Source organism: Silene latifolia, chromosome 2 (assembly GCF_048544455.1).
Source record: "Silene latifolia isolate original U9 population chromosome 2, ASM4854445v1, whole genome shotgun sequence".
NCBI lineage: Eukaryota > Viridiplantae > Streptophyta > Magnoliopsida > Caryophyllales > Caryophyllaceae > Silene > Silene latifolia.
In genome coordinates, this window is record NC_133527.1 from 24,411,820 (window position 1) to 24,429,217 (window position 17,398).

Below are 17,398 nucleotides of genomic sequence, written 5' to 3' on the forward strand. Positions count from 1 at the left end.
TGATTGAAGTAACCAACTATGGCGTAACGTTAATCAAGTCGACTTACAAGACATACCCTGAAAGATCAAACTTCTACGGCACTCTGATAAATGTCGACACCAAGCGACGTACAACCTAGAGAATATTCTGGTGGTACCGACGACCAAGCAAAACGACAAACCGAGACGGACCACAAATCCCGGTGAATTGGGGCCACGAAATCTAGTCAATTGCACGATATTCGGACACCATATGACGGAGGAACCAGGGACAATGGTTTGATGGATGAGGCGAAAGAGAAAATGAGCAATAAAAATTACAATTATTTGAGGCAGAATGAGAGATGAAGCCCAAAGATAATTCCAACCATCTTCCACTTTCAATATCAAAATGAGGACACGTCGTTAAAAAAAGACTGACAAACATAAGTAATTAAATAAGCGGTGTTAGACGTAACCCAATCATCACCTTCACTAATGGCACCCCCGGCCGTGTCCATTACACACACCAAGAACTATTCTTTGAAATTCAAATGGGTCCCCGCCATCACTTTATACTCCCGATCTCCGCATGACCCATGACAACCGCAATCACAATGACAAACAAAATATATGAGCTTTTAAAGGAAGGCCACAACTCCGATCGTATCACAAATAATAAATCAAAAAAAAAGACAATAATAATAATAATAATAATAATAATAATAATAATATAATAATAATAATAATAATAATAATAATAATAATAATAATAATAATAATAATAATAATAATAATAATAATACCAGAAAAGCGTCCACACCAGTAGTAATAAAAATAATTTCCGCCTCAGTCCCCTCACCAACGGCAACCCCATACCCCGTGACGACATACTCATAAATCCTATACGAAGCACAATGAAAAGTTCAACAACAACACCACCACCAACAACAACAATAATAAATTCCGAACAAAAATACTGGGATTTGCAATAATAATAATAATAATAATTATATAACTATTTGCATCGTTGGAAATAATGATCCAAAATCAATCAAGGCATAATCAGATTCACGAAAAGGTAAAGGAACACGATGAGATAACAAATCTAACATAGCACCAACAACAATCAATATCCAACAAAGGGATCATTATAATATCCTAACAAAAATAATAACAAAATCAAATTGAAATAAACGATAAAAATGGAATCCATAGAAAATACCTTTGAGAGGATTTTTTATTAGAGCGGGTAGGGTTTGCTGAGGGAGTGGTATTGAGGGGTGAGAAGAGCGAGTTGAATGAGAATGAGCGGTGTAGAGGGACACAGAGAAAAGGTAAAGAGTGTGGCTGTGAGTACAGGACAAAAGGACGGACGAGATACAAAGGGAAGATCTGACGGTAGAGGGGAGACTTGCTCGCGCACTATTCATTGCTACAGTCGCACAAGTTCTCCCTTTTTAAATGGTAAGGATTACTACCAAAATCAATACCAGTATTAGTTGACTGTTGGATGGGCCTTTTTTCTGCTATAAGAACATCAGTCTTCGACAGTTTACATATACAGAAAAACACAAAACATCTTCTTCTGATTTCTTCTCTCTTACATTATGTCATATTAAGAACAGTTCCCAGTTCCGTCTGTGGAGTGCACCATTGTGTGGAAGAAGACGTTAACCCTTGAATCAGTGACCACGGAACCCAAGGAGCACATGTGTGGGGGTTTAACTGATTTAGGGCAGTGTCTTACACGTCGTCTCGATTAAGGGTATTTCTGATCAGCTAAGTTCATATTTCTTTCACATATGATAGAGTAGTGTCCAATTTTGAACTACATTTAGGGTAGCTCTAAGTTTTCAACATAGACCAAGGTATTGCATTCTCGTTTTGCATATTAATGTGTACTTATATAGTTTTACAGGCTTAAATATTGCGGCTTATGGATGCTTGAATCAAATATATAATACACGTGAAAATGTGATATGTGATATACTCCAAGGGTAAAAAAAAAGTTAGTGTTACAAATTAAATGAAGTACATCAATTACTATAGTTATTGTATAGAATCGTTTACTCTAGACGATTGGATTTAATTAAGTGTTGATTTCTTATAATTTAGTAATGTTCGTTTTTGTGTACATAATACTCATTACTAATGCAAAGTTGTAGCTCGAACTTTGTTTCAACTTAGTATTATAGGCGCTCTCTCTCTAAAATTTTAGAGGGAGAAAGTCCTCTCAAAAGCAAAATATTTTCTAGAAATAAGAATTGGGTGTGAAACTCCTTGAACTGGCTTTCTTCTCCTTTTCTTCATCTTTTCATTAGAAATTTCTTCTTGAGTTTTACCTTCTTGGTAATCTATAAGTTTCAACTTATTGTTAACGCTCGCGTCCGTTGGGATGTTATAGGTTGATTTCGATTAACCTAGTTTTCTTGCCTATTAAAAAAAATGCAAAGTTGTAGCTCTAGATTTAAGACTTTAATATATGCTCTCTCAGGGGCGGATCTAGGGGGCCCGGGTGGGCAGGTGCCCACCATGATTTTTCAAGAATAAATATTTCTAAGTATAGATGATAGACATATGTCTGTTGTAGCACAGTTGGTAGAAGGTTGGGACACAATGTTAGGCGTCCTGGGTTCGACTCTTCTAAATGGCATAAAAAATAAAGAAAAGTTACTTATTTAAGTTACAAATAACATTTAGCTTTTTAATGTTTATATTTTATATAAAAAATAAATTAAAATAGTAACTTGGAGGGAGTATATTATTTACACATGCCCGTGTAATTTTGCATGGGTTCTAACTTCTAAGTTAGTTGCACCGATACTACGAAAATAAACGACCAAATTTTAATGTGTTTAGAATGTTGGGTCGTTTATTCTTTTCCCAAATTTCGTTGGGGAAAAATGGGCTAGTTCGTATTATGGTAGGACGAGGTGAAGTGATACAATTCGGAGGAGCTCGTAAAGTCCCAGATCGAAGATTCAAACCAAGACCTCGAATTAAAATCATCGTGTTGTACTATTATTTACCATCGGAAGGCCTTTGATTTCAAGTCCTCGTGTATTTTTCTCCAAAGAGGCCGAATTTCGACGGCAGACCTCGTTCCCATCGAATATATACTAGCAGTCCGGCATTAGTCGACTACTCTGTATGTTGTAGTTATGTTCACTTAAGTATAGAAACATAAAGTCGACTTTGACAGAAACTTATAATGATCTTCAAACGAGATTTGCATTTAGAGATTTTATGAAACCGACCGTCTTTACCAGAATACGCTTGGACTCTCTGTCTCTTTGTATTATCAATGATCAGACCAACAAAGTTGCAAACTTTACCTTCATATTTTCTCCACCTTTGTTCGTTTAGGCTACTACACTCTTGGTAACAAAGAATTAAAACAGTAGTACTATAGTTTAGCATATTTGCGGTAAGTTTGAGAAACAGCTTTAGAATCATCGGGAACAGGGAGGTTACAAACAAGCGTTACTCTAGCTGATGATATCAAATGCTTGCTCTTCATGCTGCTTGCATCTGCTTTCCATAGTTTTACTTCCCATACCTGTTAATTATTCAGCAAATTAACACACAATCGAGTCCATCATATATGTCGGCTATACAACCTCTGTTGCCGATAATTCACTTTTACTATTAAAGCATTTTTTATGCAAGAATAATAGAATATGTAAATTATAAACATCAATTCTCATTTAAAACCGTCATAACTTACGACAGCTAACATCAACAACGAGCCGATAAAAATCAAAATAAATTTCTTAATTATTGACGAGCCAAAGGAAGTCACATACTCACACTCAACACGGTTTTAAAATACCGACATATCACATGATGTTTGTGCTTTGGCTCCGAAACAGATTGCTTTTGATAAGAAGCTGAAGCATTTAGGTAAATTCTCATTTTCAATGGTTGAACAATCAAGGTCCTTGAACGTGATAAAGGGTATAACATTTTGATACTTTTTTCCCTAATACTATTACTGGTTAAACACCAAGGACGGAGACGGACCACCACATTACTCCAAGCAGTCCAACTTGTGGGCAAAAGAGATGTGGCAAAATCTAAGCCATAGGCGTCATGTTCATATTGCGGGTAATACATGTTAGAGACGTAGATAGCCCAAATGGTCCAAAAATAATCCAACCCCCATCTCAAACCCGATCAGAGCTCGATAATCCATTTTGATCTAAATATGTCCCAAAGACACTTACTCACGACCTAAAATAAGAAATTTAAAGCAAAACCTTAATAATCACGACCTAAAATAACCTGAAACAAAACAATTGTAACCGGCCAACTAGAAAAGATCCAAACTTGAATTGATCCGGACTTGAAATGACAGTATGACATGCACTTAAAACGATCATATCTAAGCCTGGCCGACTCAGATATGATCGTTAGTTGACAATATACATGCATAAAGCGTCCTACTGAATTGGTTAGTTGATACTATATCAAATACACATAATTAAGGGTCAAAGATCCATACTTAACATAGAAGGGATATACCTTATCACAAATTCATTACCTATTTAGAGAAAGATGGCCAAAGAGGGGAAATGTGATTAAACATTCCACCTAACAAATTAAAGGACGTTATTAATGACTTTAGGACGTAATGGAACCCCACAATGTTACGCATTGTGATATTTCTGAAAATTCATCCTCCCTAACCAAAATTCATAAAACTTTTGGACCACATTTCGGACATGCAAAAACCCTTAATTTCAGCAACGTTTCCTAGCATTAGATGTAACATGCAATAATCAAACATATGTCCTTAACAAGGAAAGGAGGAAAATCAGCTTAACAATGAAAGGCAATTTTAGGTGCACATTGAGTAAATTTCTGAGCATTATGCAACATTAACATGTAACCTATGCACAACTTTGCAATAACATACATAAAGGTGCAAATACATAATGCACCAGTGTAATTCTCTTGTAAGACCGTTATTGCACGACATATAATTAAGCGAAAGAAGAGGAATAAGTTACCTGAATGGTGCGACCCTTACTAAGGGGAGTGGCCTCAGTTAAAACAAGATCACCAAGTCGAGCACTCTTCATATGATCAATACTTAAATGTATACCAGCCACCCTCTTCATCCCACATGCTAAGTATGCTCCTATACTCGCTAACGACTCCGCTATCATAGCCGACATCCCACCGTGCAACACCTTGAATGGCTGCATACCAACCAATTCATCCTTGTATCAATTAGCCAATACAACTATATTTTCTCACAATGAATAAAAAAATTAAACAAATGAATGAGACAGAACTCAGAAGTCATTTGTCTATTTCTATTTGATACGGAGTATCCCATAAAAAACACATCATAAATTAAAATTGACTGGAACAGACCCTACAAATATACATTACCATCCGATCGATTTTACCCATGTTCTGAATTACGGGTATAATTGTTCGGATGGAAAGGACAAAAACGGAAAGGAGGAAAATAAAAGACCTGACAACATTTAGAGGTAACGATAAGATGGCCGGAAACAATGGAAGGCGATAACTCGTCGATTTCGAAACCGATGGCGTGAAGAAGTGGTTCGAGTTCGGCTGTCTTTATCTTAAGGGATGCGGAATCGGAAGTTGCCATGAATTTTGGTGGTTTCTCACTTGTCGTTGTTTGATGAGTTACAAAACTCTTGCCTGCGCATAAAATCCTCGAGACGTACAACTGTACAAGTCCAGTGGGAATGTGGGATTCGTTTTTTGTACGAGAAAACTCTGTGGTTCTTATTGTTTATATGTGGAATAATCATTTAATGAACATAAAATGGGTCCACCATGTTTAGGGATGGTTTTATCTTTGCACAAATTCTTGTTTCAGACGGATTATTTTCGTCTTTATAAAAAGCGAGATTTTGTGATTATTTTAGGATCAAATGTAATAACAATGGTCGAGCTAGTTTTACCGCTTATGATAACTTGTTTTCCAGAAACAATTTACATTTAGCTATAAAATGATCTCAAAATTTCGTCTTTTTGAAAAATCAAAATAGCCCATTTTAATGGTGACCAACTGTTATCAATATTTATCTTTGATTTTGTAGTCCAATTAGAGCCTAATCAAATACTCCCTCCAATCCGTTATTTTATTCCCATCGTTTGTGGGCACGAGTATTAAGGAGATGAATAAAATAAGAGTAAAAAAGTTGGGTGGGGTTGGTGATAAAAGAGAGGATGAATAATTAGGAGTTAAATAATGAATTGTGGACCACAAACATTAAAGTAAGGAGTAAAATAGAAGTAAAAGAGTTGGGTGGGGTTTGGTGATAAGAGATAAACGAAAAAAAAAATAAGACTAAAAATTATCAAAAATAGAGAGAGGAAGAAAACTTGAATAATCCGTTTTAGGAAATAAGGAAAGAATAGAGTGAATTGAAGGGAGTATTGGACAAAATAAGTATGGGCTAGTCTTTGGGCTCAAACTTTAGCCTCATCTGGGCTGTAACAAGCCCAAAATATAAGCAAAAATGTCTTGCTGTTATTGATTTGGACTTCAAATACTAATTGTCCTATAAAAACCATTTTATATGTAAAAATTAGCGCAATTACAAAAACGCCTTAGCTAAATGACTTAACTTAACACAAATAATATTGGGGTTTTCTACAAGGTAACTGTAACACCCCCATTTATTTAGGAGTCTTTATCTAGACATTTTCAAATAAATAAGACTGTTACCATCTCGGTTTCCCGAGGTAGTGAATAACAAAGTACAACAAACCAAAGTACTTTAAATTAAAACTTTAGTGAATAGATGTTTATTACAACTTAACCAACTAAAACTTAATATAAAAATAATTACAACTCGCAGCGGATATAAATAAAGTGATATAATTATTCTATGTGATATAGACTTCAACTATGGTCCAAGTCGAGCTCTCATCCCAATGCTCCCGAGTCAGCTAATCTTTAGTACCTGTCAAATCTGCTCCCCATAAAACGGTTCACCGCAGGTGTTCACGAATACACAGTCAACCGCGAGGTTGAGTAGGAATAAATACTAACAACAAAAACATACGATAAATAATCCAATTTCCTTTTTCATTGCACAACCCCCCCGACAACGTGCTCCTTCCTTTCACTTACTCATTACACTAATCATCCCGCCAATCCCTGGCCGGGGCAGCCTCAACCCGAAGGTGAGTAAACACAAACTACATTACCAAAGGTAATGTCTGCCTCAACATATAGTTGATTAAATATCCACGGATGGCCTCGCACCAACTGGGCCTGCCTCGAGTAAATACGATAAAATATCGTCTGCTAGAATAAATCTGAAATACGTCACCCGAAGGCTCTTACACGACGTCTGCCAATATAACCGCACTAATAATCTACATCACCACGAAGGGATGTCTGCCAGTATTAAACTGAATAACCAATGCAATAACAGTAACTCCATCATAACTAATCCAACCAACATCTACAATATAATTCTCCCCTCCAACAATTTCAACGATATCAACCAACACAATTCTCATTTGATCAATTCACTTTAATATATATCATCCAACAAACATTATCGAGTAAAAGTTGAGTAGGATTTATCCCTACTTGATAAGCAAATACTCCAATTACGCACTCCAATTATGCAATCCAATCAACAAATAAAGTTGTTCAATAAAATCATCACCTAGTACAAATAATTATAATTACACATAATTATAAAACTCATAAATTATACAAAATAATTTAATTCTACTCTCTCTTAATAAATATAAACTTAATATATTTCATTGTCAATACTAACTCATCCTTTATAATCTCTTTTAAATAATTATAATCATCCTAAATACATAAATTCAACCGACGAACAATTATTATAATCCAGTATTATATTATGATGCGATTTAATATGAAAACCCGACTCACGAATTAAACCAAACTAACTTAATTATGTAATTAATATAAATTAATAATTCAACCCGACTCAATAATAAAATAAACAATCCCGACTAAATAAGCTAACCCGTCTTTTACAATTAATCAACCCAATACCCAAACCCATGTAACCCGTGTAACACCAAAAGGGCAACAACCCACATAAACCCCATGTAACACGGTTTTAACCATGCTTGACAACCCTTCTTTTACCCGCCAAAACCCGACTCCATAAGCCACCACTGACACCCCTCCACCTAGCCACCACTAGCCTACACAACGACGCACCCCGGAAACCACTAAACACCAGCCACACCGTCTCCAGCACCCCACAATCTCACGCCCTAGAAGCTCCCACGATACCACCCATCAACAATAAAAACTAACAAACAACCTCTTTAAACACACGGTTTTCAGCCACCAAACACAACCCCACGACCACCATTGGCCACCACCGTGGTCTCCCTTGACCCAAGGTGGTCCCACCACTGTCCAAGACCCCTCACGGCAACCCACATCCACCAAAACCGACACCAACCACTCCTAAAACCCCTCCCCCTGTTTTCGCGAACTTCCGGCTACCACCACCACCAACCACCACCAACGACCGCCAAAACACCTCCAACCTGGTCGACCCAAACACCAGGACCCATCCCCACCTTACCCAGGTCAAGGCGAACCCGAATAAGGGTCCTATTAGGGTCGAAGTCCCCTACTACCTTGTTTTCAACCCATCTGCCACAGCCCTCGAAACCCTCCTGCCACCGCCACCCTAGGCCTTACCTGACACCACCAACACACCCAATCCAACCCTTGCAACCCCATGTACCACCTTCCAAAGTGTCGTCTGATTCCGTCGAGGTTTGGGTCAGTTTCTAAGCGTCTTAAGATCGTCTGACATTCAGCTTAATAAGAAAATAAAACGAGATTAGAATTTTACCTTAATTAATTATCGCTGTTAATTCCGTCACCAATACTTTCTTAATCTCCCTCTTGTGAATTATTTTCAAATTTGATGAATAATAAGGACCATTGTTTGAGGTTTCATCTATTTATATTGGTAGGCTAAGGTTATAAGGAACCAATTAGGAAGTATAAAATATATTTATTATTATTATTATTAGTAATTATCCGATCCCGACAATTAATCAACCCATTTACGCAACATATATATAGTCGACCCAAGCCCTATAGCACATGCCCTAACTCCAATCTCGTCTTTCTTTATTATCTTATTTATTTGATTACCGTCTCATAACAAATATTATTATTATTATTATGAATACAATTACTATTATTATTATTATAACATAATAATCATTCACTATTAACATATAAATTATCGTATAATATTATTACCCAATTACCATTCCGACCCATTACTCTATTATTCTATTATTTTATTATATCATTCCGTCTTATTCACAATTATTAATTATAACCGTCATTATCAATTATTCGAATTAAGTAAATTAGTTATATAAACTTCACTAAACCACGGGGTATTACAGTAACCCCGTGTTTTTTCAATTTCTACGCGGTAACCCTGCCTTTTTATTCAACATACGTGATAACCCTGTACTCTATAAAAACTGCCTAACGTGACCTTTTACTCTTGCATTCCGTTAAATTACCAAGTCAAGTTTGACGATTTTCCAAATTCTTTATGCTAACACGGCAATTACTGGACAATTATTAATGAGTAAGCAATTGTTAGGGTGCAAACCCTTGTCCCACATCGGTAGAATAAAGATGGAAGATCATCTTTATAAGTATCTACTAAATATAATAGTACGAGGCCTTTTGGGAAGGAGCCCAAGAGTAAATCCGTGAGGGTTTGGCCCAAAGCGGACAATATCGTACTATTATGGGTTGTGGACACAGATGCAGCAGAGGCCCAACACGTGATATTCACGCTTCCGCACAACAAGTGGTATCAGAGCCCAATGTTCGACTTGGGCTAGACACGAGGATTCATCAGCAGGCCCAAGACTTGAAGTTGTACACTGTAAGGCATGGAACTCCTAGCTCGGGGTGAGTCCTTGAGCAAGCCCGGTCCAGGGCTAAATGGATGAAAGGCGTCATAGGTCTTGTGGGGCAAATACCATTTGTGTACTAGAACTGTTGATTAGGTGGACCCTTATCAGATTGGGTGCCACAGGTCTGGTGGGTCCTTTCCAGGTTGGATGCCAGAGACCGTTTGTGTTCTAGGACTTCTGAAATGACAGACCCGGTCCAGGGTATATTGGATGCCGGAGGATTGTTCGATATGCATGTGTAGCGAAATCCCCAAGAAGGGCACATGGACATGCAGGCTCAGAAGCATGTGAGGGCACTCACTTGACCAAGGCGGTGACATGTGGTGCAAGACATGGCTCGTGGCAGCATGGTGTGTCGGCTAAGGGGAGGTTATCAAGACTTGTGATGTTTCGGATGCAAATTACCTCCATCAAAGATGCAAATTGTTAGACTAACAAGTCCAACCCAAAAGCTTCATAGAACAAACTCCCGTCGAAGTTTCAGATGACCCCTTACGAGATCCCAGCGGCTCTTTTTCAAGAACCCAAATAGCTCCACCTGGAACTCAAATTGCCTCAGTGAGACGCAAAAACAGCCGTAAATTTGCCTTGAAGGATCCATTAGCTTGACCTGTATAGTAGCAAACTTCACCTTACCGCCAACACTACCATCCTTCCACAAACTCACCAAACCCAAAAGTATGTCACTTTCAAAATATTCGCTCCCAAAATCTTTCCACCCATATGTCAACAAACCCAAATTAACGCCTAAAAGACAATTACAGCGGAAGCAGATCCCAAATCAGAACTCTAGCTCTGGTGCCAATTGTTGTGCGGAAGCGTGAATATAACGTGTTGGGCCTCTGCTGCATTTGTGTCCACAACCCATAATAGTACGATATTGTCCGCTTTGGACCAAACCCTCACGGATTTACTCTTGGGCTCCTTCCCAAAAGGCCTCGTACTATTATATTTAGTAGATACTTATAAAGATGATCTTCCATCTTTATTCTACCGATATGGGACAAGGGTTTGCACCCTAACAATCCTCTCCTCAAACCAAGGACCATCATCTTGAGTCGGACCTTGACCTCCATGGAGGACTCTCCCACACTCTACAGCCCCAACTTCTAGACACCCGAAACATCACAAGTCTTGATAACCTCCCCTTAGCCGACACACCATGCTGCCACGAGCCATGTCTTGCACCACATGTCACCGCCTTGGTCAAGTGAGTGCCCTCACATGCTTCTGAGCCTGCATGTCCATGTGCCCTTCTTGGGGATTTTGCTACACATGCATATCGAACAATCCTCTGGCATCCAATATACCCTGGACCGGGTCCGTCATTTCAGAAGTCCTAGAACACAAACGGTCTCTGGCATCCAACCTGGAAAGGACCCACCAGACCTGTGGCACTCAATCTGATAAGGGTCCACCTAATCAACAGTTCTAGTACACAAATGGTCTTTGCCCCACAAGACCTATGACGCCTTTCATCCATTTAGCCCTGGACCGGGCTTGCTCAAGGACTCACCCCGAGCTAGGAGTTCCATGCCTTACAGTGTACAACTTCAAGTCTTGGGCCTGCTGATGAATCCTCGTGTCTAGCCCAAGTCAAACCTTGGGCTCTGATACCACTTGTTGTGCGGAAGCGTGAATATCACGTGTTGGGCCTCTGCTGCATCTGTGTCCACAACCCATAATAGTACGATATTGTCCGCTTTGGGCCAAACCCTCACGGATTTACTCTTGGGCTCCTTCCCAAAAGGCCTCGTACTATTATATTTAGTAGATACTTATAAAGATGATACACAGATATACGTGGTTCACCAGTAAAATAACTGGCTACGTCCACCCTGAAGAAGAGCAAAATTCACTATTGTGGAGATAATAGTACAACAGTAGACCGGTATACACGCGCTCAATATGAGCCAAAAGTATACCCTATTCTACCAACAAAATAGTAATCTCAAAGGAACAAAAGAGACTACCCAAATAAGACGAAGGACAAACGATCTTGAGGTCAGCAAGATCCAAACAGACTCCTTCGATCTCCAAATTCAGACGAACGCCAATCTACTTGAGCCCGGAACAAACTGAAGCTTCCTCTCCGGAGGGAACCTCACAAATCGACTCTCATAAGATTGTGCTCTCAAATACTATCTCCACCTCCTTAATTAACCTAGACTAATATTAGGGCCTTTATATAGATTTATTCCACCCTAAATAAGAGATCTAGACTAATTAGGAAACAAAGACAATTAAGAAATTAATTAATTAATTTCCTAATACAATCAAATTACCAAAACTCACCAAAGAACTATCCTACGTGAATATTAACAAGAATGACCTAAAGCAATTAGGAAATGACGTGGGACCCATGCCCACTAACTTCCAAGATAGCAATGCACTTGTTCACATAACAATTCACGCATACGTGCTCGAAGTCAGGTCCACGACTCGCACCACACACGGACCTGTCTTTTACTGTTCTTTGATTCGTTTCTTTATCTCGCTTTAGCTCAATTCGTCTTCGACACAAATTCAAGGCACAAATTCCTAACAGCAATGATACGAAAACTCAAAAAAAAAAAAAAACATCCAACCACTCCCTTTTATTAAGATCATACTAATAACATTTTACACCCCCCTTTATCTCTCCTAAATCCTCTCTTGCTTCTTATATCTATGATTTCTTTACCCAGGAAAAAAATCATATTTTATCAAGTATCTTTCATCAACAATCTACTGCTACCATCCTTATTCTTTTAGGCATTCATCATTATTCCAATTTTTAATTTTGTTTTAAATTTGTAGTTATTTTGCTGTTTTCATAAAAGAAAGAACCCTTGTTTTTTTTTTGTGATGAATGTAAATGTATTGAACTTAATCTCAAATTTGCTAATATATAAAAAAATTACTTTAAAGATAAAGTTTGGAAATCAAAAGGAATGGGAGATGAAGAATTGTGGAAAATGGAGAATTGAGGTTGAAAAAATAGACGGAAAGAAGGATGTGAATCAAATGGTGTTTAAATTAGAGGGAAAATAAAATTGTAGATGAAAGAAAATTGAAAGGGAGTTATTAATGGAGTTTCAGTCCTTAGCATACAACATTTTCCAAATCATCAAAGTTAACGTGGTAATTTAACGGAATGCAAGAGTAGAGGTTACGTTAGGCATTTTTTATAGAGTACAGGGTCATTACTTGTGTTGAATAAAAAGGTAGGGTTACCGCATAGAAATTGAAAAAATACGGGGTTACCTTGTAGAAAAACCCATAATTTTATATCGATAATTTGAATATTTAAATCAAGTTATTAAAAAATTTGTAAATCTTTGGTCTATTCTTCTAAAGGACATGTTGAATACTTAAAAATGGGCCTGTAGAAGATTTTAGGGAGTGAGATGAAAGATTAAAAGTGTGTTTCGATTGAGAGATTTAGAGGAAAAAGAGAGAAAGAGTAGAATATTTAAAATTCCGTTTAGACAGAAGATGAGGTTAAAGGGAAATAGAAGGAGACAAATTTGGAGGGATCCAATTTCCCTCCAACAAGTCTAATCAAAATCTTTTCACAATAGGTAAGATTTGGAAGAAAATTGTATCAAAATACCTACATCTCATTCCTCTTTCCCTTCTCTTCTCTCCCTTTTCCTTTCCTCCACTTTTACTATCCAAATACACCCTAAAGAAAGGTGAAAGTGAAGAGAGCTTGAGCTTAAGGGTAAATGGATCAATCTTATTATAAGAGTAGTTTTAAGAATAAATAGTGTAATTTTTAGGGTATGAAAATTACCTTTAAGTCTACACTAGATATGGTAAACAGATCGGGTCGTGTCGGTTTCATATTCTATTTTGGGCCATTTCAATGTTTGGAATATATATATATTTATGATGGAGATACAAAAAAAATTAGAATTAATTTAGTAAACAGGTCATTCTGGTCGGGTATGTGTTAAAATAGCTCAACTCAAATCTGCCCCTATTAAATGTCGTATGTCATATACTCATATTCATGACAATATAAATGGTCATTAAGCATCAACTTAAACCCGTTTATCAGGTTCATATAGGGTCATTGTTTGTCAGCTTTAGTTTGTACAAAACGAGTTTTTTTGAACCCAAAAATTCCATTCAAGTGTGTAAGGCTAGATACAGACTGAACGTGTGGTTTTGGCCCAATCCCATATAAGGACTGTTTTTTATGCGGTTTTGCGTCCCTCATCACCTCAAGTCCTTGACAGGGCTGGTCAACCATGCAAGTGGGGCTTGGGTCGGACTGGTTAGATGGCAGGCCGGGCCAGTGTAGTTTAGCCCATAAACGACCCGAGGAGGGTGACAGGTCTGAGTGGGCAGAGTCAATTCAAGCTCAACCCAAAACTGACTGATGGGGGTTGAGGGCGGGCCTAGGGGCCAAGGCTGGCGAGTTAAGGTTGAGGCAGCCCTGGGCAAGCCGAGTATGTTTTTCCTGATTGGGCATGGCCCGAGGTAAGGGACACGTCAGACCGGGCTTGACACTGGTCGAGCAGGCCAAGCTAACTTGGGCTTGATGGGAGGGTCGGGTCGGTCAACAGAAAATTTTCTTGTTGTTAATAAGAAGGGACCCTCTGTGTCATTTTCGCCTTCTATATTGTGTTTCACTAATTTCATTTTGACATAAAACTCTTAACATAGAAAATAACTGTAAGTAATTTTTGATGGATAATGTGTCAAAAAGAGAAGTTAGTGAAACATAGTGATGAAAGAGGGCACGCGGGTCGTTGGGCTGACACACCCTAGCATGAGCCATAATCCATTTTAGAACAACACGGGCTTAGCACTATCCAGCACAGCATGACATGCCATGAGCCGTGCCTGGGCCAACGTTTGAGAGAAAAGGTCGTTCCTAACCCAGGCACGACACAACCCACTTCGACAGGTCACGCTTAAACACACTCAAAATACGAAGAAATAAAGTTAAAATGGAGGATTTACATTGGCACGCATAAGCACGACATGGCACGCCACAGATCGTGGGTCGCGCCTGGGCTGCCATTTCTATTTCGACGGCACAACACTAAGCCCATGTTCTCGTGAGTGGTTCGTCTCATTTTCTTCTCCTAACACGGTGGGCCAGCACCAGGCACAGCCCGACACACCCCACTTATACTTGCATATACACAAATTCTTGTATAAGCTAGCCGATGTTCTCATCAACTTATAGGTGTTGGATTATGCTCCAAAATTTAGTAAAATTGTTTTCTATTAAGGTAGTGGTCAATAGAATTCCTAATAATTTGAATATGCGATAGTTAGTGACAAAGTGCACAACGTGAAATGTGGAAGTGTATTATGCGTCATGGTTTAGTGGGATTATTAGTGTACGTACAGGTTATGTAAGGCTATATGTTACGCGATATATTTGATACGGTTTTGATCTTCGTATATTTTGTATATCTCGTTGGTATGGTTAGTTACCATATCTCGTTTATCTTATCTATATTGTGTCGGTAGAAAATATAGGGTTTCGGGTATATTGTAATCTATATATACGTTGTCATGTAATTCGTCTGAAACACACATAATGCAACAAAAATCTTTCTCTATAACAATTCTCTTCATAGTCTAATTTAACATGGTAATCAGAGCTAGGTTCATCTAGCATCATATGAGTGGTAACGTCGAAGGTAACCCGAACAAAATCCTTTCGCAGCAGATTCTGTTTCTGGCGCGGTTGAAGGTCCTCACGCAGTTTCTGATTTCGAAGCTGACGATATGAAGAAAGATGGAAAATTGAGTCCGTATTTCCTTTTAACTGCCGACAAGTCTGGAGACAAGTTGATTGTCGTGGAGTTGAAAGGAGAGAATTACGTCGAGTGGTCTGTCAAGATGCGGGGTGCACTGCGTTCGAAGAAAAAGGTAAGATTTATCGATGGGACGATAAAGAAACCGGCAGGCGACTCCGAAGACCTTGAAGATTGGTACATGGTCAATGCCATGATTGTTAATTGGATATTCAACACGATTGAACCGGGTCTTGGTTCATCGATTACTTATGTTGAAGAAGCCAAAGCATTGTGGGACGATATCGAGCAAAGGTTCAGCATTGGGAATGGTCCAAAGTTGCACCGTATAAAGGGTTCGATCGCAGTTTGTAAACAAGGCGAGAAGGAGACGGTCACTGACTACTTTGGTTGCCTCAAGAAGCTTTGGGACGACCTCGATAAATACGATCGCAATCCTGTGTGTAGTTGCGGTGGTTGCAAGTGCGGAATAAATAAACAGTTAGACATGAAACGTGATGAAAGCAAGGTTCATGATTTTCTTTTGGGAATTTCCCCTGTCTATTCTACTGTCGCGTTAAATTTACTTTTGCAGGAACCATTGCCGTCCCTCAATCGAGCCTACGCCACTTTAATTCAGGAAGAAGGAGTACAAGGGAAAGTTGTCAACATACCAGGTGCTCGAGGAGGTGAAAATCGTGCTGAACCTATGGGTTTTGTAGCGCGTACCACACCTGCAATGGCTGCTCCCAGAGCAGAAGACGTAAGTAAACAAGAGCCTGAACATCAAGGGCGTCCTTGGTGTGAAAAGTGCAAAAAATACGGTCATGTCATCGCTCGTTGTATTGATATCATTGGTTATCCGAAAGGATGGCGTGACAGAGGAGCAAGCCGTGGTGGTCGTCGAGGAGGTCGCGGAGGTTATGGTAATGTGCAGGGCAGGGGTACTTCTGCAAATGCTGCACAAAACGTGGCCAATGACACGGTTGTCGAAACCAAAGAGAATTATGTGACAGTACCAAAAGAGCAATGAGAAGCATATGTGAACCTAAATAAAGCCTCAACTTCAAATGTGCGGATGAATGGTAAGACGGATAATTATAATTTTTGGTTACTCGATTCCGGAGCAACTCATCATATGACGGGATGTTTCGATAAATTACACGATGTTCAAAACATTCCACCATGTACTGTGAGTCTTCCCAACGGGAAGTGTGCCACGGCCTCAAAGTAGGGCACTGTTTATTTAGGCGGGCAATTAATTTTAAAAAAAGTTTCGTTCGTTCCGGATTTTACGTGTAATCTTGTCTCCGTTTACCAGTTGATTATTGAGCTAGATTTTGAAATATTTTTCACTGATATAACTTGTGTTATACAGGACCGCGCACCGAAGAGGACGATTGGTATGGGTGAACGAAAGGGAAGGCTATACCTGCTGGACGGGGGCACGAGTCACACGAGTATGACGGCTAAAAAATGTGACGGTGAAGCTGATATTTGGCATCGTAGACTTGGGCATCTTTAAGTCGGGTATTTAGTTATTTGCCTTTTGTTAACGATAAGTGTGATAAACATAGCAATACTACTCTTTGCGATATTTAGTTAAAAGCGAAACAAACACGAGAAAAATTCGTTATTAGTTGAAATAAAGCTCGGAATATTTTTGAATTGGTGCATTGTGATTTATGGGGTGATTACCGTACACCTTCGTCTTGTGAAAGTTTTTATTTCCT

At 38.7% G+C, this 17,398-nt stretch overlaps 2 protein-coding genes across 2 annotated transcripts; one reads left to right on the forward strand and one right to left on the reverse strand.

Moving 5' to 3' along the window:
* Positions 1–3,203: 3,203 nt before the first annotated feature.
* On the reverse strand, positions 3,204–5,837 carry LOC141642461 (1,4-dihydroxy-2-naphthoyl-CoA thioesterase 1-like). Its single transcript, XM_074451270.1, has 3 exons — positions 5,450–5,837; positions 4,974–5,165; positions 3,204–3,520 (listed from the first exon to the last, which is right to left on the reverse strand). Exons 1-3 carry the CDS (start codon positions 5,588–5,590, stop codon positions 3,368–3,370), a joined length of 486 nt encoding a protein of 161 aa, XP_074307371.1. The 5' UTR covers positions 5,591–5,837; the 3' UTR covers positions 3,204–3,367.
* A 9,820-nt stretch (positions 5,838–15,657) lies between these two features.
* On the forward strand, positions 15,658–16,698 carry LOC141637435 (uncharacterized). Its single transcript, XM_074446914.1, has one exon. The coding sequence runs from the start codon at positions 15,658–15,660 to the stop codon at positions 16,696–16,698; it is 1,041 nt and encodes a 346-aa protein (XP_074303015.1).
* The last annotated feature ends 700 nt before the right edge of the window (positions 16,699–17,398 follow it).